We start from the raw sequence: 21489 nt of genomic DNA on the forward strand, positions 1-21489 counted from the left end.
AAAGAACTATCACACATTTTGGGTGTGATAATACTTTGTTATGAAGGCTCTCATGTACATTATTAGATGGCATCTATAATCCACCATACCCCAAAATATCTCCAGACATCACTTGGAGTGAAAAATTGTTTTTCGTTGAGAGCCACTGTCTTAAGTGTTAGTTTTTTCATCTGTACGGTGGAATGTAAGTGGAGAGTAGGTGTTGGTTTAAGGGGAAAAGATGTACTTAGGGTAATCTGCTACATTAATATAAGCTATTATCGCTGTATAGACATATTTATTTATTCACATATTAAATGCTGGTTATCTTCATGGGTAACAGATTTGGCAGGTCTCTGCTGACAGAACAGGATGAAGGTGTTTAGAAGAAACGTATCCTCTTTACAACTGTAAAATCAAGAGTTAAATTTAGAGACACATCAATGTTTTAAACCCCTGCATAACCAGCTAAAGAAAGGATTCAAGGGCCAAATGAGGATTTAATCCACGTCACCATTCAGGTTTATTCTAACTTTGAGGATCTTTGAAAATAAGAAAATTAGAGTGGGATTAATACTTCTGGAATAATAAATATCCGTTCTCTAGAAGCAGCTTATTAATCTATAGTTAATAGGACAAAATTAATTTCCCTTAAAATTTCTTAGTTACCAGAAGAATTTATACACTATAGGCGTGGCCACAAAAGCAAAAGATTCAGAATGAAGCTGTAGACCTCTGGTTGTTCTCTAAGAGGGGTGAGCTTGGAGGAAGGATGATTACAATGTTCAAATCAACAGCAGAGCCTATTATCTGATGTAGCTAAATGGATGAAAGAAATCCGAGGCCAAGTCCGTGTACAACAAGAGGAAGTACCACATAAAGGCAGAAATGGAAAATTCATGTTCTGGGGTACAGTGATCCAAGATCTTTATACACTTGGCTGGGATCTAAAACCTCTACTACTCTTATGAAATCTTAGAAGTTAGACGGTTTTCCTGGAATGCTCTGTAGTCATTCATTTTAAAAATCATATGACCAAACAAAAAAATCTACATGCAAGAAGAGGTTCTTTGCACTCAATTCTGTTCTTTTATTATTTCTTAACACAAAAAGATGAAGGTTGCTGAATACAGTTGTTAGATGCACTTGTGTCCTTGTGCAGGCCACCTTCGCAGAAGGTCCAGCACATGCTTATTAGAGAATCAGAAGCACAAACATGAGTTAAGAGAAAAAATGAAAAGAGTTTAAAATGCGTTTCTTGTTGCTGGTAGTGATGATTCAAGTAAGTAGAACAAAAAAACAGGCTGTAGCATCGGGAAATTGAGGGTGTAGAAGGGAAGGATATCGGCTGGGAAAGGGGACCTGGATTGGGGGTTTACTTAACCCCCATAAAAGAGAATTAATAAATCAATCCAGAGATTCAGAGCAACGATAGAATATCTAGAAACTTAAATTTTTTTCCTTCATTTTAATCCCGTGTTAGACTTCTCAAGAAATATTTACTTCACCCGATGCAGCATCTATGTCAAATGCACAATGAAACTGCATATTTTAAAACAACTTTAGTTTCTTTTGATTGACAACACTGGAGAAGAATATTGTTTTAGAATACTGGAGTGTCTGGTCCTTTACATTTTAGCAGATATGGAAAATTTCCATGAGATTAGAGACATTTTCCTCTTGGGTTTAAACCTGTAATACAAATGTTGCTGACAGACCAATTATGAATGTTTTATATAGTTTGTGCATATGTGCTCTTCTCTAAACCAATTTAATTCCCATTAATGCTAATCTCGTTAATGCCCACTCAGAGAGGAAAGGAATACTCTTAATAAGCTATTGATTTATTTGAGCTATTTAAATGGGGAACAGGCAGAAACAGATGGGAGAAGAGGAGAAAGCACCACTTTACCCATATCTGCATTTCTTAGAGTATTTTCCAAATATTAACGAATATTAGGTTATAACTGGTACAAAGAGGAAATGGGGAAAAATAAAGTGACAAAGTGACAGCCCTCCCTCCACCCATGAAAAATTGGGGCCTTGTAAATGAGACGTTGATTGACCTTTTTTTAGTACTAGCTGCAAGTTTAGAAATAAGATATTACAAAGAGAGGCAGATTTCCTTTGTTAAAAAAGAGGTTTATAAAAATGAGATTCATATTTGTAAGCTCTTACTGAAGTGGGTTTTTCTTTAAGAAAAAAAGGAAAACACAGTCAAAACAAGAATAGGTAAATTCTTCTCCTACCACACCTTGTCCTGCTTCTAGTGTGACTGGCCATCTTGTTCTCCATACAAGAATCCAATAATTTCTCTCAACTTCAATTGAGTCGAGATTTCCATGTCTCAGGGTGCTTTAACAACCCAAGATTGGCTCTTAAAAGATGTTGTGTCCAAGACAGAGTGGTTTCCTTGAGTACAACTGTGTAAGGTGTCTGAGTGCCATAGAGGCTAGCCTAGAACTTAGAAAGCAACAGGAAACCCTCTCTGTTGGTCCCCAGACTAGCTAACCATTTCTAAATGATGTCTGTGCCTTTCCCATTCTCACTGGAAAAAGTGGCACAAAATAGGGAACAAGTGGAAGATGAGGTTTTGTCCAGAGTCCACCATCTGTCCTTAGGACACATCACTTAACCTCCCTGAGACTCAGTTTCCTGATCTGTAAAACCGGGGTAATAATCTCCATGCCTTATGTTATTACATCACATCTGAGTATCAGGATCAAGAAAGAAAGATACTGTATTTGAAAGCACTGTGGTAACTGGGAAGGGATGTGCAAACATACAGCATCACTAACTGGGAAAGGCGTTAAGAAAAAGTGGCGCAGGAGAAAAACACAAGGGTAGACATCAGTCTTACCCGGGCTTTGTTAAAGAGAGAGAGAGAGAGCACGAGCTATACCCTCAGGATTTTCTTAAAGTTTTAATGGCAACTGATGCTCATACTTCATAACTGTGCATATAAAACGTGAACTGAAAATGGTAAATGGAGAGAATTTAGATGCGTGCAGGTTTCCTTTTTTGCTTATCCAAATGTTTGCACGTGCAGTTGTACATGACGGTGAGGGCAGAGGCAAGAACAATCTCTTTAACGTTCATGGAAAAAAAATACTGAAACATATCAGCAGCGCAAATATTAAACTGCCTCTTCTCTACCGATTGGTAAAAAAATATATTATCTTCTGATATTTTTTTTTTTCTTTTTAAATTATAGGGTTATCCGTCCCAGCCGAAGTCGTGGCCCGTCATCTGGTAGAACTTGCGGTTGAAGGGCCGGTAGAAGTCGCGCAGCCGCCGCAGGACCTGGCCGTCGATCTCGGGGTGGGGTCTGCCCTTGGTCTTGCCCAGGCAGTGAGGGCGGCCGCTGCCCTCGGCCTTCTTGAGGCAGGGGAAGCCCTTGGTCTGGTTGAAGTAGAAGTGCTTGTCGGAGATGATGCGCTTGAGGCCCAGGAAGTCCTGCACGCGGCCCAGCTCGCCGGCCGGGTCGCGCACCAGCCGCTCGCCGCTCACGAAGAGCAGCTGCCGGGCGGGGAAGTGGCGCAGCCAGCGCTCCAGGTGCTCGGCGTACAGGCCGATCTGGATGGCGCTCCACGCCCGGTCCACGAGGCCCGCCGTCCGGTTCCTGAAGGCCAGGCTCTCGAAGCTGGGGATGTCGGGCCGCTTGGACAGCGTCTGCGTGTAGTCCGAGACGGCCCTGGTCACCGGGTCCCGCACCACCACCAGGAGCTTGGTGTCCTTGGACATGGCCGAGATGCGCGCGGGCGCCTCGCGCGTCACGAAGTAGCTGGGCGTCTTCTCCATGGTGATCTGCCCCTCCAGGGTCCTCGGCATCAGGTCCCTGGGCGGAGCAGAAAGGCACGTTAGAGCCTGAAGACTGAGCGCCTTCCCCTGATTGCCACCGCGAGCTCCTTCCCGGGAGAGGGGGGGTCTTACAGACCCGGAGCCTGAGTTGAGGTACCGACCGCTCCACTTATTAGACGTGTGACCGTGATCGCGGAGAAGTCACACAGACGCAAGGCTGTGCACCCCTGCTTCCTCGTGGATGCACTTAATGGGAAATAATAATACTACCGATCTCCTACGGCTGTTGTGATGATTAAACGTATTAATATACCTCAAGAGCTTAGAAAAGTGCCTGGTATAGAATAAGCGCTGTGTAATTTTTATAATTATCAACCCACAAGGCTGTAAGAAAATAACCTTGATCAAATTCTTTAGGTGAATTAGGATAGTGTAATAAACACAATTATATGACTATGGGATGGTGTTAAAATACCCTGAGCCCTTTCTGTAGTTTTCTAACAAACAAAGCAATTACAGTCAACATAATGCCATTGCACAGTACACAAAATACTTCTCTTTATAATTCCTGAATTTTCCTGTAACAAACAAGACATGAAATAATCCATCTTTTATCTAATAATTTGAAATGCCATCCTTCCAGTAGTCTAAATATCTTGGTTCCTCTTTCCATTGGCCCAATTATCACATTATGGTATATTTTCATGTACATCAAAGTAAATTCTGACTCTGTTGTTAAAAACGTTCTTAATGATTCTTGTCTGTTGTTTATTCTTCCAGATGAATGTTAGAATCACTTTGTCATGTGGAAAAAAAAATCCTGTTGGAGTCTTGATGGAGCAGAGATTGCTACCTAGTTCAAGCATGCGTTCCTGCTGTGAAGTGATGGGTCTCGAAGCCAGTCCAAAAGTGTAAGCAGGAGAGATAAAACCTATTTATTCTTCCAAAAGTGTACTGCCATTAAAGCCACTATTTATTATATATGTGAAATACATATATATATATATATATATTCTAATTTTAAGGCACTTTCTAATTCCAAGTTTTATAAGAAATAGACATTGTTCAAATCAATATTAGATAAAGGTATTTGGGAGATTTATTGCAATGACAAAATGTATTTTGTCCTTTGATCCACTGATCCAAACTGATAAATAACCTAATATTAGATCCACTTTTATTCCTGGAATAAACCCTATTTGATCATGGTATATTATTCTTTCAATATAGTCCTAGACTTGATTCATCATTATTTTGCTTTGGATTTCTCATCCATATTCATTAATGAGATGTTCCTTAGTTTTTCTTTTGATCAACAGCTTAATCAATTGTGAGAACATGAATTATTCCACAGATAAAATGAGTTGAGAAATGTTTCATATTTTTCTATATCCTAGAGAAGTTTCAATAGCAAAATAATTTTCTATCCCTTCAAAATTTGATGGGTCACCTACAAAGCCACCTACTACTGGTACTTTTGGGGTAGAGGTTAAGAAAGGGATTAGAATCTTCAAGTATCTTTTCAGTTTCTTCTGTGGTTATTGTTTTTTGTAATACTCTGCCTCATCTTGTGTCAATTTTGGCAATTAATATTTTCTAAATGAATTACTTTGAAGTTTATCTCAGACATCATATCAACTGGTTCATAAACAATCTGGTGCCCATCTGCATTAACCTGGCACAGATTCCTCAACAGTTGTGGCCATAAGCCACTGATGCTGTGTTAGTTGAATGACACAGGTTTTCTCACACTTTTGCCTTCTTTGATATTTCAGTCAGGTTATCTTTACTTTTTTTTTGGAGGGGGAAATGATAATTAGACATCTCATTTCTGTTGCTTTTTTCTTTGTTGTTTTAAAAATCTGCAGTTCCTTTTTCAAAAGAACTTTTAATGTGTGCCCATTCCCCATTTCTTAAAAATGCCTGAAGGTCTGGGTAAGATAAAGCGAAGACCAGGGAGGTCAGTGTTGACACAAGGGAGACACAGACTGTCTTTACTGCCGACGCAATGCTGGAGCCACTGCGTGACATGAATTCACAGATTTCACCACTGTATATACATATACATACACACTATATATATATATATTCCCTTCATGGAACTGAGAAATGGGCTAGACCAACCTACTTTGGAAGCTTAGTTACACTTTTATACGATGAGCCCGGAGATCTATCCAGAAACTGTTGGACTATCTCCGTTAAGAAAATTGGCTGAAAGGTCTGACAAAGTTTTGGACTGTAAAAGCAAACGTCAAGCATCACTGAAACTATAAGAAGGAGTATTTGGTGATTTTTTTAAAAAGTCAGCATTCTTGCCTCTTTCCCTATCATCTCTGACTTTTAACCACTCGACCTCATATTTCGGCCAGTACGACAGAGATATCATGCTTCACGTGGGAGCTACTGGCTGGTAATCTCAGCTTTCCTGCCCTCTGGCCCTGGGGCAAAGCGCAGACTCCGCAGTAGCCTTTCAGCAGAGATTAAAGCTGCAGAATGTGCCGTCCCAGAGGAAATGTTACCAATATCTCTGAAAAAAAGAAACCATATTTTAAATTATCTCAATAGGGTAGGAAAAAGAGCTCTCCAAAATAGGAGGAGTTTGAAGAGGAAACAGCTAAAATAGGATTTCAGAGGAAAAACACATTAATTACTGTCATCTACAGGATGAGGAAAGCTGACGGGTTTAGCATCCCCATTGGGATGGGGAGTCGGGGTTAACTATGAACTCTCTGCAATCTACTTTCTTCAAAAACAAAGACGTGCAAGTGTAAATAAATCCTCAATGAGGCTTACATTGTAGAGCACAGACAGTTGTTTGGTAAAAGGATTCACAACAGAATTCTTTAAATAGCAATCTCCCTTTTAAATTCTACATTCATTTTCTTATTGCAATTTGAATTTTAATGTTCAGAAAAGAGCTCCTCTATCACATAAAACGAAATGCACATGTACTTTGGAATATCGTTATTTCGAGGTGTTTAGGCAAACTTAGAAATCTTCCTTCCTTACCAGAGTGAGGCATGTACTGTGACTCTGCTCTGTGCAGGGCTCGGCCTGGGATGGGCAATCAAAGAGCCGTCCCAGTACGATGAGAGCTTTGCAGAAACACCAGGCACGTGAGGGGAGCGGAAAGGTGTACGCAATGAGAAGACATTTGAGGTTTGTCTAAAGACAGGACAAGCTGGGGTGGAGGGTGAGAAATTCCACTGAACGATGGGAAGGGGAGGTCCTAGGACGCCTTAATTTCCAGGCAGACAGTATTGGCTATTCCATTCACTTCTCCATAGTGAAAAGAATTTGGAGACATTTATAGTAAGTATGGGGGAGGAGAAGTGGGTAGAAACTAGAATAATAAAGAAAAATTAGAGACGCTTATTTGTTTTCTCCTGAAGATGACAAGGAGAAGAAGGGGTTTTACAAGCAAATGAACGATTATTACCAGGTGTGTCCCACACATTTGTTCTTTGTCCCCAAAGAACAAAAGGAGAATTCACCATAGCCAAAAAGTAGAAGCAACACAAATACCATAGAGGGCTGAATGGGCAGGCAAAATGTGATCTATCTGTGCAGTGGAATATTATTCAGCCTTAAAAAAGGAACAGAATTCTGACACCTGCTGCAACGTGGATGAACCTTGAGGACTTTATGCTGAGTGAAATAAGCCAGACACAGGAGGACACATACTGTGTGATTCCACTTGTATGAGGTCCCTAGAGGAGCCGAATTCACAGAGACAGAAAGTAAGATAGTGATCGCCAGGGCCTGGGGGTGGGGGGATGAGGAGTTCGTATTTGATGGGGACAGAGTTTTAGTTTTTCGAGATGAAAAGAGTTCTGGAGAGTGATTACTCAGCACCGTAAATGTACTTACCGCTGTTGACCTGGACACATAAGAATGGTTAAGATGGTAAATATTATGTTATGTCTGTTTTACCCTGATTTATTAAAAAGAGAACTCACCCAGAGGGCAAAGACTTCAAATTGCATCGATAGACTTGAATTAGATAAATGAGTCTTTTTGGCTTTGCAGGTAATTAAACACTAGCATGAGGTACCTGGAGAAGAGTGGCCTTGCTTTCCTCTTGCAGGACCAAAGGGGAATATAATCATGATGAGATTTTATGGAGCTGAGATCAGAAATGTTCGTGGCCTGTGTCATTTCTCATTTCCTTTTTGTTTACCTTTTTGTTTATAGTGCTTCTGATTTTTTAACTGCCAGAGGGGTGACCACGCGCTACTCATAACCTTTCCAATCTCGCCAGAAAAATCAAGCCAAGAGCTTGGGAAATCTGGATTGTAACAAAGTGTCAGCACGACAATTTCTACAAGGAACACCCCCAAGCACTGCTCTTAAGAAAGTGACGCCTGGTGTACAGAATTCCCAGCAGTCGGGAGAACCCCATTCTGTCCGGATGACTCGGGTCCAGAGGAGATCAGAGACCCCCGGGTGTGTTCCTGGGCCGTCCACACACCTGCTCACTTGAGGCCTCCTGCTGAGGGCGTTCAGATGGTGAGGAGGCTGACGTGCGAGTTGTGAGCTGGTGAAGCGAATTCTCTGCAAGGACAGTGGCTGGCTGCTTCTGGTGGGAGAGGTGAGCTTGGCTTCTCAGCGGCACCCGTCTCCTCCCGTGTGTGAGAGAGTGTGTATGTGTGTGTATATGTGTGTGTGTGCACGCGTGTGTGTCTATGGGGGTGTGTGTGTGTGTATGGGGGTGTGTGTGTGTGGTGCACTTGTGCCAAGAGGGACGCTGTTTGGTACCACTGCCATCTGATTCATGACACTGTGTCACCTCAGTGTCCCGGGGAATTCATTTGGGGTCTGATCAGTCCCACGGGGCTGGGTCTCCGTGGGCCTCAAGTTATTTGAGCAGTTGTCTGTCCACTGCTGGGGAAAGGTTAAGGCCGAGTAGGAGCATGATAGACCTGCCAAATAGCTTCTTTTCTACTCAAACCCTAAATCAAGTGAGTAGTTGATGGTGGGGTAGCAAGATGACCCACAGGGTCCCCCCCACCGCAGTGCTGATAGGCCACTGACAGTCCCAGAGGCAAGGCCTCCCTTGGGACAAAATGCCACTGCCCTTGAAACGGAGCAGGAACCTGTGGTCCTTCCCCGCCATGTCCTCAGCCTGCCTTTTGCCCACGGAAAAACTTTAGCCAAAGAATAAGTTTAATCAGAAAAGTGAGAAAATGCAGAAGCAGAGAAAAGTGGTCAAACAGAACAAAATAATAACAGTTCAGTCAGTAAGCAAAGTCAAGGACCTTCCCAAGGGCTATAGGTAATATTCTGAGCCGTATCCTGGGAGCTGTGGACACTGAAACCCCAGCAGGTAGAAGATGTTAACTACATGATGACCAGGCTGTAGCCACGACATGAGCTACCACGATTCTGAGAACCGGCCTCAAGGCAATGGGGACAAGCCGACCCTGGAACTGCAGATTAACTGTACCTGCAGCAATCAAGAAGACGCTGGTCAGACCACCGTCCCTCCGCCTATAAAAGCTCTTGCCCCCAGTTGTGGGTTGGGGGAATCAGCCTCTGCCCCGCCCGCCGGTTGCCGGCCTCCGAAGTAATGCAACCTTTCCTTTCCACGACTTGCTCCTGGACTGGGTTTTGAGCAGCCAGCAGCCGGGCCCCATTTCGGAAACACCCCGGCCCCACGCGCACCAGCCCCACCTCCGCAGCCAGGGGCGCCACCCAGAGGCAGCCCCCGATGGCACTCCACAGCCCAGTCTCCGTGCATACAGCACACTGGAGAACGTATAAACAAGGAAGCCACCGCATACGTCTCGCCCTTCGTATCCACTGGGGCCGTTTCCCCTGCCCTCCTGTTGTCGTCCTGCCCCACCCTCCCACCGGAACTGCCACTGGCCCCCTCTCTATAGGTGCTTCCGCCTAAAAAATTACCCTTCCCCCTTGTATTTTTAATAAATGGTGTTTGGTCAATTAGGTGTTCATATAGAAAAATAAATCTGGACCTCTTCCTCTTACCATATACAAAAATCAACTCCAGATGGCTTGCAGATATACAGGTGAATATGGTCAAATAGTAAAACTTTTGGAAGGAAACCTAGAAGAGCATCTTCTCATCAACACAATGTTCACATACACAGCCAGTCACAAAAATGTATATACCAGATGGTTTCTCCTATAAAAAGTTCAAAAACGGGCAAAACCCACCTGTAGTGTTAGATGTCAGGACAGCCGTTGCCTTTGTGGAGGGGGGTGCTTAGTGACCAAAAGGGGCCACAGGGCGCTTCTGGAAAGTCAGGAATATCCCAGTGCAGGACCTGGGTGCTGGTTTCACAAGTGTATCCACCTTGTGAAAAGTCACTGAGTTGTATGCCAGGATCTGTGTCCTTTTCTGAACGGTGCTATACTTCAATAAAAAGTTTATGGCACTTATAAAAAAATAAATGGACCAATTTTCCATAATTCTCCAAGGAACACATGGATTTCAAACAAGGGCATTTGCTAAAGCAGCTACATCTCCAGTTTGTGGAGGTTTAGGTCATAAAGGGACAGGAATTGAGCTCCCATTTCTAGGAACCAGTGGTCCTCTTAGTGACCTCTTGCCCCGCACCCCAGGTAAGTATCAGAACAGGAGCTGCCTGGCCTCTGCCCCAAACGAGATTCTCCCGGCGCTGAAAGCTCTGCCGGCTTCACGTTATCATGGAAGATGTGTCTGTGGACACAAGCAGAGGTACCTGAAGAATATGTTACGCTTGCAAAACATTTCATCAATGGTTTTCTCCCTGAAGATAGGCATTATGCTCCCCAATTTTTCTGATGAAGAAGCTGAAATTCAGGGAGGGAAAGCTGCAGGTGCAAGTTCCCCCAGTCAGTATATGGAAGGTGACGGAGGTCCTCCCAGTGCCTACGGCCAGGTTATTTCTGTTGCATCGGATGAGAGGAAGTCAGCAGACAAGAGGGATGGGAAAAGGGTATGCCAGAGGTGACTTGGATGGAGCCAGTTGGACGGATGGAGAACCCAAGGACGTGTGAAACTCACCCAGAGGGTAGCTGTGAAGAGCCTGAAAGCCCCAGACTCTGAATTGAACACAGATGAAGAAATTTGTTTGAAACAGGGGAACTGTATGAAATTAGACTGAACAGGTGAGTGTGTGACTAGTGTCAGTGATAGATTAAATCTGACTCGGAGCACAAGTCAGGACGGATCAGGAAACTCGTGCAGGTAGTTAGATATTCTGCAAGGCTCCTCCGGTGTAATCCAGGCTTGAGGAGCTGAAGACCTGGGTTAGGGGCTGATAGTGAGAGAGGAAAAGGTGGTGAGAATGAGAGGAACGTTGATGGGAGAACAGAGGAGGCTGCACAGCTGACTTACGGACGGAACACGTTTTCAAAGAAGATCCCAAAGTTTTACAGGTTGAAAATTATAGAAATTTTACTTTAAGAAACCCCCAAAACAGTTCTTTTCAAGAAAGAAGTAGGGCCCCCTTCCTCTTAAAAAAGGGGGAAAAAGTGTAAGTTTCTCCTTCAGTAGAGTTGAGGCTAATTTTTTTAATACATTTATTTATTTATTTATTTATTTTAATTTTTGGCTGCGTTGGGTCTTCGTTGCTGCGCGCAGGCTTTCTCTAGTTGTGGCAAGCGGGGGCTACTCGTCATTGCGGTGTGCAGGCTTCTCATGAGGTGGCTTCTCTTGTTGTGGAGCACGGGCTCTAGGCGCGTGGACTTCAGTAGTTGTGGCACGCAGGCTCAGTAGTTGTGGCTCGCGGGCTCTAGAGTGCAGGCTCGGGCTCTAGAGTGCAGGCTCAGGCTCTAGAGCGCAGGCTCAGTAGTTGTGGTTCGCGGGCTCTAGAGCGCAGGCTCAGTAGTTGTGGTTCGCGGGCTCTAGAGCGCAGGCTCAGTAGTTGTGGTTCGCGGGCTCTAGAGCGCAGGCTCAGTAGTTGTGGTTCGCGGGCTCTAGAGCGCAGGCTCAGTAGTTGTGGTTTGCGGGCTCTAGAGCGCAGGCTCAGTAGTTGTGGTTCGCGGGCTCTAGAGCGCAGGCTCAGTAGTTGTGGTGCACGGGCTTAGTTGCTCCACGGCATGTGGCATCTTCCTGGACCAGGGCTCAAACCCGTGTCCCCTGCACTGGCAGGTAGATTCTTAACCACTGTGCCACCAGGGAAGCCCAAGGCTAATTAATTTTTTAAGTTAAGATTTCTGCCTAAGAATTCTAATGGAGACAAAAGACAACACATGATTGGCTTTATCCCAAAATATGGCTCAGATGGATCACATATTTCCATGAAGAAACCACAGTTTTATGGGAAACTCAAAACTGGGAAGAGAAATGTGGATTCAGTCTTGATTCTGATGTTAAAAGCTGTGTGATCTTGAGCAGGTCACTTAACTTATCTGGGCTTTGGTTTCTTCATAAGCAAAATAAGACCACCGTCCTCCACGTCTCGAAGGCCATCCCACCTCTCAGATCCCATGCAGATTCAGGGCTTTCACTCCTTAGTAACTTGTCAAATTCAAAGTTCTGCACAGCCTCACACTTGCTGCTCTGTTCTGAAGTGTGACTCCACCAATCAAATAAAAAAGATGTGTGTAAATCATTAAGCAGGGCAGTTCTGCATCAACAGAATTGATTTCAAAATCAATGAGGTCGGAAAGAACGCGGCTCCCGTAACAGATGCCTAGGGAAAGTGCTCAGGCTGGTTCAGACGAAGGCTGTAGTGGCATGTCCCTCATGCCTGGAGCTACCAGAAAGACCAACAAGTCCACCAGCTGAGTGCTCTCACTGCCTTTAAGAGGGCAGGGATGAAGGAGACCCATCTCTGTCCCATGCATCCTCTGTGCCCAAAACATCAAAACAAGATGTCACTGCTAGAAGGTGAGGTTCCCAGATACGGCACTGTTACCAATAACACATACAGAACAGACAAGATTTCAATCCAAGTGTCTTAGGAAGAACATGATGAAGACAGAAGCAAATGAGCACTTCCTAAGCGTTTACCATAGGCCAAGATCTGATGTATTCTTTCCTGTGTCTCACAACAGCAAAAAGCTAGAATTATTGGCATAATTTCTCAGATGAGATAATAGACTCAGAGAGGTAACGTGAGTTGCCCAAAGACACACAGCAATGAGTGAAAGGGACAGAATGAAAAGCCAGGTCTATTCTGCTCTAAAGCGCACGCTCCTTCCACCGTCCCAGACACCCAGGCAACATCAGCAAGAGCCTTTGGGTGGATGGTGTAGCCATCTTTGACGTTCTGTCAAAACATAGGAATGTTAAATGCACTACTTCCCTATTCATCCCAGAGTGTAAATCATTGGAATCTTGCAAACAGGTAATAGACATAACATGTTTTTCAAAGGCCTTCTTCTGTAAGAGAAGGACCTGAGTGGTAAGGCAAAGGTAATTTACCTGGAGAAATAAATAAATCTGGCCGTGTACACATACAGTTTTTTTTTTTTTTTTAAGTCTCTGCAACCAAAGAGAACCATGTGTCTGTTTTTGGAAGCCTCCAGCAAAAGCAGAAAATTCGAGGGGAAACATGCTCTTTTCACAGCCATGGCATGAAGGTGGTTCCCGGGGGCCCTGGTGGCGTGAGCCTGGAGCAGAGGAAGCAAAGCAAACTCCGGCGCTGTCGGGCCTGTGTCCCTGGGGCCAAGGCCCAGCCACATCGATATTTCTTTTCCTGCTGTTGTTATGTGGGACTCCCCCCACCCCACCCCCAGCCGCCAAACGTGCCTTGTGAGGCTGGAAAGAAAACTCTCTTTCATTGTTTTTTGAGTTGGCTTCTGTGGGAGAGGAAGACGTATTGTTTTTGAACCATCTCCCACACTGACCGAATCTGGATGCGCAGATCTAATAAGCAAACTGTCGTCAAGATAGTCAAGCATCAGACTTAAAGGCTGGTACGTTTCCCAGTGCCCTTGATGGCAGGTTCCTTCTAAACCTCTGAACAGTCAAGTAAAGAGACAGAAAGGCATGGTTCTCACCCTTCCCAGGCTTAATTACAAAGGAAACAAGCTTATTTCAAGAAAGCAACACAATGTTCCTTGGCACTGAGAGGAGAAGAGAAAAGTCAGGAATTCTTGGTTGATAATTTGGGGTAACCCATGAAAGGGCAGGAAACACATCTCTCAGGTCAGAAAGAAGGGCAGCCCTGAAAGGGAAGGGGCAAGGGTTATCTGGGATCATAAATTCAAGCAAGAATCCTTGATGTTTGTGTGGGACCTCAGAGTTTCCCAAGCAATTTCACAATTTTTCTCATTTGTGGGCTCTTAGGAAGTATAAAAATAGACCAGTAACTTACAAGGCTCATCGCTTCACCCTCTGATTTTCTTCTTCTAAGTTTACTTCATTGGGAAACTCATGTATTCGTAAGATTTAAAATATCATTTCTAACCTTGTTTACAGCGTCCCAAGCTCTGTTTTAAAATAGTGTCTGGCTCTTGGGAACAGATGAGCTTCTCCCAAAGTCCTAACAAAATATCAAAGAATATCCAGAAGGAAAGCCCTAACACCCTTAAAAACTAAAATTCACAGACCCGCTAATAATAATGGCAGAATCTATAAGAAAATCAGAGCCTAAGAAAGCACCTAGAAAAAGATAGGAACTTGCCACTTGTCCACAGTGGGTCTGCCTCTGGATGTCAGATGTTCTTTATGCATCAAGCTAGAAAGGGACAATTATTATTCTACCCAGATGTGAAGAATTCAACACTGCACTACCCAGAGAGGAAGCATCTAGCTCCTCAACTTCTGCACCCTGTGTGCTACCGATGCCTCACCGTAGCTCTGGCCCTGGTAGAGACCTACACTCTGAAATGTATTAGCAAAATGTTTTAGAATTTGAGGATAAAGAAAGTATTTCATAGGCGTTCACACAGAAAGGCAAACCAAAGAGCAAAATAACTAGGCTGTGATGAATGAAGGTGAGGGAGGGGGAGCTTGGCCCTGACTTCAGTAATAAGGGCCCAGGGCTTATAAAGATGAAAGAGAACGAGACCTTTCGACTGAGCTCAGTTTTACTTCATTGAAAGTAGTATCCAAATACCATCTTCGGATATGCAGTGATTCCAAACACTTGGCATCTAGGCAAGCTTGAGAAAAGTGCAACCTTGAGATTTCATTTCAACTGAACAACAGATAGAGCAAAATGAAAAGCTTGCGTGTTCAAGGAACGGAGGGGACATCTAAATTCAGTTTGAATAGAAATGTCTTGGGCTTCCCTGGTGGCGCAGTGGTTGAGAGTCTGCCTGCCAATGCAGGGGACACGGGTTCGAGCCCTGGTCTGGGAAGGTCCCACATGCCGCGGAGCAGCTAGGCCCGTCAGCCACAATTACTGAGCCTGCGCATCTGGAGCCTGTGCTCCGCAACAAGAGAGGCCGCAATAATGAGAGGCCCGCGCAGCACGATGAAGAGTGGCCCCCACTTGCCACAACTAGAGAAAGCCCTCGCACAGAAACGAAGACCCAACACAGCCATAAATAAATAAATAAATAAATAAAAATTAAAAAAAAAAATGACCATAGAAAACGGAGATGGGGGGAGGAGAGAAGATGGCGGAAGAGTAAGACGCGGAGATCACCTTCCTTCCCACAGATACAGCAGAAATACATCTACACGTGGAACTGCTCCTATAGAACACCCACTGAACGCTGGCAGAAAACGTCCGACCTCCAAAAAGGCAAGAAACTCCCCCCGTACTTGGGTAGGGCAAAAGAAAAAAGAAATAACAGAGACAAAAGAATAGGGACGGCACCTGCACCAGTGGGAGGGAGCTGTGAAGGAGGAAAGATTTCCATGCACTAGGAAGCCCCTTCGCGGGCAGAGACTGCGAGTGGCAGAGGGGGGAAGCTTCGGAGCCACGGAGGAGAGCGCAGCCACAGGGGTGCGGAGGGCAAAGCGGAGAGGTTCCCGCACGGAGGAGCGGTGCCGACCAGCGCTCTCCAGCCCAAGAGGCTTGTCTGCTCCCCCGCCGGGGCGGGCAGGGCTGGGAGCTAAGGCTCGGGCTTCAGAGGTTGGATCACAGGGAGAGGACTGGGGTTGGCGGCGTGAACACAGCCTGAAGGGGTTAGTGCACCACAGCTAGCCGGGAGGGAGCCCGGGAAAAAGTCTGCAGCTGCCGAAGAGGCAAGAGACTTTTTCTTCCCTCTTTGTTTCCTGGTGCGCGAGGAGAGGGGATTCAGAGCGCCGCCTAAACGAACTCCAGAGACGGGCGTGAGCCGCGGCTATCAGCACGGACCCCACAGCAACAGGGGCGCAGAGGAAAAAACGGAGAGACTCCCGCACAGAGGCTCGGTGCCGAACAGCACTCAGCAGCCCGAGAGGCTTGTCTGCTCCCCCGCCGGGGCGGGCGGGGCTGGGAGCTGAGGCTCAGCTTCGGTTGGATCGCAGGGAGAGGACTGGGGTTGGCGGCGTGAACACAGCTTGAAGGGGTTAGCGCACCACAGCTGGCTGGGAGGGAGACCGGGAAAAGGTCTGCAGCTGCCGAAGAGGCAAGAGACTTTTTCTTGCCTCTTTGTTTCGCGGTGCGCAAGAAGAGGGGATTCAGAGCGCCGCCTAAATGAACTCCAGAGAAGGGCGCGAGCCGCGGCGATCAGCGCGGACCCCAGAGACAGGCGTGAGACGCTGGGGCTGCTGCTGCCGCCTCCAAAAAGCCTGTGTGTGAGCACAGGTCACTCTCCACACCGCCCCTCCCGGTAACCTGTGCAGCCCGCCACTGCCAGGGTCCCGTGATCCGGGGACAACTTCCCCGGGAGAACGCACTGCGTGCCTCAGGCTGGTGCAACGTCACGCCGGCCTCTGACGCCGCAGGCTCGCCCCGCCTCCTCCGTACCCCCTCCCTCCCCCGGCCTGAGTGAGCCAGAGCCCCCAAAGCAGCTGCTCCTTTAACCCCGTCCTGTCTGGGCGGGGAATAGACGCCCTCAGGCGACCTACACGCAGAGGCGGGTCCAAATCCAAAGCTGAACCCCAGGAGCTGTGCGAACAGGGAAGAGAAGGGGAAATCTCTCCCAGTAGCCTCAGAAGCAGCGGATTAAAACTCCACAAACAACTTGATGTGCCTGCATCTGTTGAATACCTGAATAGACAACGAATCATCCCAAATTCATGAGGTGGACTTTGGGAGCAGGATATATTAATTTTTCCCCTTTTCCTTTTTTTTGTGAGTGTATATGTATATGCTTCTGGGTGAGATTTTGTCTGTATAGCTTTGCTTTACAATAGCTTTATTTTACTTCACTATATTACAGCCTCTTTCTTTCTTTCTTTCTATTTTTTCTCCCTTTTACTCTGAGCCGTGTGGACGAAAGGCTCTTGGTGCTCCAGCCAGGCATCAGGGCCGTGCCTCTGAGGTGGGAGAGCCAACTTCAGGACACTGGTCCACAAGAGACCTCCCAGCTCCACGTAATACCAAACGGCAAAAATCTCTCAGAGATCTCCATCTCAACATCAAGACCCAGCATCACTCAATGACCAGCAAGCTACAGTGCTGAACACCCTATGCCAAACAACTAGCAAGACAGGAACACAGCCCCATCCATTAGCAGAGAGGCTGCCTAAAATCATAATAAGGCCACAGACACCCCAAAATACACCACCAGACGTGGACGTGCCCACCAGAAAGACAAGATCCAGCCTCATCCACCAGAGCTCAGGCACTAGTTCCCTACACCAGGAAGCCTACACAACCCACTGAACCAACCTTAGCCACTGGGGACAGATACCAAAAACAACGGGAACTACAAACCTGCAACCTGTGAAAAGGAGACCCCAAACACAGTAAGATAAGCAAAATGAGACGACAGAAAAACACACAGCAGATGAAGGAGCAGGGTCAAAACACACCAGACCTAACAAATGAAGAGGAAATAGGCAGTCTACCTGAAAAAGAATTCAGAATAATGATAGTAAGGATGATCCAAAATCTTGGAAATAGAATGGACAAAATGCAAGAAACATTTAACAAGGACGTAGAAGAACTAAAGAGGAACCAAGCAATGATGAAAAACACAATAAATGAAATTAAAAATACTCTAGATGGGATCAATAGCAGAATAACTGAGGCAGAAGAAAGGATAAGTGACCTGGAAGATAAAATGGTGGAAATAACTACTACAGAGCAGGATAAAGAAAAAAGAATGAAAAGAACTGAGGACAGTCTCAGAGACCTCTGGGACAACATTAAACGCACCAACATTCGAATTATAGGGGTCCCAGAAGAAGAAGAGAAAAAGAAAGGGACTGAGAAAATATTTGAAGAGATTATAGTTGAAAACTTCCCTAATATGGGAAAGGAAATAGTTAATCAAGTCCTGGAAGCACAGAGAGTCGCATACAGGATAAACCCAAGGAGAAACATGCCAAGACACATATTAATCAAACTGCCAAAAATTAAATATAAGGAAAACATATTAAAGGCAGCAAGGGAAAAACAACAAATAACACACAAGGGAATCCCCATAAGGTTAACATCTGATCTTTCAGCAGAAACTCTGCAAGGCAGAAGGGAGTGGCAGGATATACTTAAAGTGATGAAGGAGAAAAACCTACAACCAAGATTACTCTACCCAGCAAGGATCTGATTCAGATTCGATGGAGAAATTAAAATCTTTACAGACAAGCAAAAGCTGAGAGAGTTCAGCACCACCAAACCAGCTTTACAACAAACGCTAAAGGAACTTCTCTAGGCAAGAAACACAAGAGAAGGAAAACACCTACAATAACAAACCCAAAACATTTAAGAAAATGGGAATAGGAACATACATATCGATAATTACCTTGAATGTAAATGGATTAAATGCTCCCACCGCAAGACACAGACTGGCTGAATGGATACAAAAACAAGACCCATATATATGCTGTCTACAAGAGACCCACTTCAGACCTAGAGACACATACAGACTGAAAGTGAGGGGATGGAAAAAGATATTCCATGCAAATGGAAATCAAAAGAAAGCTGGAGTAGCAATTCTCATATCAGACAAAATAGACTTTAAAATAAAGACTATTACAAGAGACAAAGAAGGACACTATATAATGATCAAAGGATCGATCCAAGAGGAAGGTATAACAATTGTAAATATTTATGCACCCAACATAGGAGCACCTCAATACATAAGGCAAATACTAACAGCCATAAAAGGGGAAATCGACAGCAACACAATCATAGTAGGGGATTTTAACACCCCACTTTCACCAATGGACAGATCATCCAAAATGAAAATAAATAAGGAAACACAAGCTTTAAATGATACATTAAACAAGATGGACTTAATTGATATTTATAGGACATTCCACCCAAAAACAACAGAATACACATTTTTCTCAAGTGCTCATGGAACATTCTCCAGGATAGATCATATCTTGGGTCACAAATCAAGCCTTGGTAAATTTAAGAAAATTGAAATCGTATCAAGTATCTTTTCTGACCACAACGCTATGAGACTAGATATCAATTACAGGAAAAGATCTGTAAAAAATACAAACACATGGAGGCTACACAATACATTACTTAATAACGAAGTGATTACTGAAGAAATCAAAGGGGAAATCAAAAAATACCTAGAAACAAATGACAATGGAGATACGACGACCCAAAACCTATGGGATGCAGCAAAAGCAGTGCTAAGAGGGAAGTTTAAAGCAATACAAGCCTACCTCAAGAAACAGGAAACATCTAGAATAAACAACCTAACCTTGCACCTGAAGCAATTAGAGAAAGAAGAACAAAAAAACCCCAAAGCCAGCAGAAGGAAAGAAATTATAAAGATCAGGTCAGAAATAAATGAAAAAGAAATGAAGGAAACAATAGCAAAAATCAATGAAACTAAAAGCTGGTTCTTTGAGAAGATAAACAAAATTGATAAACCATTAGCCAGACTCATCAAGAGAAAAAGGGAGAAGACTCAGATCAATAGAATTAGAAATGAAAAAGGAGAAGTAACCACTGACACTGCAGAAATACAAAAGATCATGAGAGATTACTACAAGCAACTCTATGCCAATAAAATGGACAACCTGGAAGAAATGGACAGATTCTTAGAAATGCACAAACTGCCGAGACTGAACCAGGAAGAAATAGAAAATATGAACAGACCAATCACAAGCACTGAAATTCAAACTGTGATTAAAAACCTTCCAACAAACAAAAGCCCACGGACCAGATGGCTTCACAGGTGAATTCTATCAAACATTTAGAGACGAGCTAACACCTATCCTTCTCAAACTCTTCCAAAATATTGCAGAGGGAGGAACACTCCCCAACTCATTCTACGAGGCCACCATCACCCTGATACCAAAACCAGACAAAGATGTCACAAAGAAAGAAAACTACAGGCCAATATCACTGATGAACATAGATGCAAAAATCCTCAACAAAATACTAGCAAACAGAATCCAACAGCACATTAAAAGGATCATACACCATGATCAAGTGGGGTTTATCCCAGGAATGCAAGGATTCTTCAGTATACGCAAATCAATCAATGTGATACACCATACTAACAAATTGAAGGAGAAAAACCATATGATCATCTCAATAGATGCAGAGAAAGCTTTCGACAAAATTCAACACCCATTTATGATAAAAGCCCTGCAGAAAGTAGGCATAGAGGGAACTTTCCTCAACATAATAAAGGCCATATATGACAAACCCACAGACAACATTGTCCTCAATGGTGAAAAACTGAAACCATTTCCACTAAGATCAGGAACAAGACAAGGTTGCCCACTCTCACCAGTATTATTCAACATAGTTTTGGAAGTGTTAGCCACAGCAATCAGAGAAGACAAAGAAATAAAAGGAATCCAAATCGGAAAAGAAGAAGTAAAGCTGTCACTATTTGCAGATGACATGATACTATACATAGAGAATCCTAAAGATGCTACCAGAAAACTACTAGAGCTAATCAATGAATTTGGTAAAGTAGGAGGATACAAAATAAATGCACAGAAATCTCTTGCATTTCTATACACTAATGACGAAAAATCTGAAAGTGAAATTAAGAAAACACTCCCATTTACCATTGCAACAAAAAGAATAAAATATCTAGGAATAAACCTACCTAAGGAGACAAAAGACCTGTATGCAGAAAATTATAAGACACTGATGAAAGAAATTAAAGATGATACAAACAGATGGAGAGATATACCATGTTCTTGGATTGGAAGAATCAAGATTGTGAAAATGACTGTACTACCCAAAGCAATCTACAGATTCAGTGCAATCCCTATCAAACTACCACTGGCATTTTTCACAGAACTAGAACAAAAAATTTCACAATTTGTATGGAAACACAAAAGACCCCGAACAGCCAAAGCAATCTTGAGAACGAAAAATGGAGCTGGGGGAATCAGGCTCCCTGACTTCAGAGTATATTACAAAGCTTCAGTAATCAAGACAGTTTGGTACTGGCACAAAAACAGAAATATAGATCAATGGAACAGGATAGAAAGCCCAGAGATAAACCCACACACATATGGTCACCTTATCTTTCATAAAGGAGGCAAGCATATACAGTGGAGAAAAGACAGCCTCTTCAATAAGTGGTGCTGGGAAAATTGGACAGGTACATGTAAAAGTATGAAATTAGAACACTCCCTGACACCATGCACAAAAATAAACTCAAAATGGATTAAAGACCTAAGTGTAAGGGCAGACACTATCAAACTCTTAGAGGAAAACATAGGCAGAACACTCTATGACATACATCACAGAAAGATTCTTTTTGACCCAGCTCCCAGAG

At 44.0% G+C, this 21489-nt stretch overlaps 1 protein-coding gene across 2 annotated transcripts in view; it reads right to left on the minus strand.

Moving 5' to 3' along the window:
• Nucleotides 1-2811: 2811 nt before the first annotated feature.
• Nucleotides 2812-21489, minus strand: part of LOC309650258 (heparan sulfate glucosamine 3-O-sulfotransferase 3A1) — a 442514-nt gene continuing 423836 nt past the window's right edge. For both annotated transcript variants that reach the window (XM_082441450.1, XM_082441449.1), the window contains one exon: nt 2812-3817. In XM_082441450.1, the coding sequence (XP_082297576.1) occupies nt 3196-3810 (615 nt within the window). In that variant the 5' untranslated portion in view covers nt 3811-3817 and the 3' untranslated portion in view covers nt 2812-3195. The remainder of the gene's footprint in view (nt 3818-21489) is intronic.

This window comes from Balaenoptera physalus, assembly GCF_965194825.1.
Source record: "Balaenoptera physalus genome assembly, chromosome: 20".
Taxonomy (NCBI): Eukaryota; Metazoa; Chordata; class Mammalia; order Artiodactyla; family Balaenopteridae; genus Balaenoptera; species Balaenoptera physalus.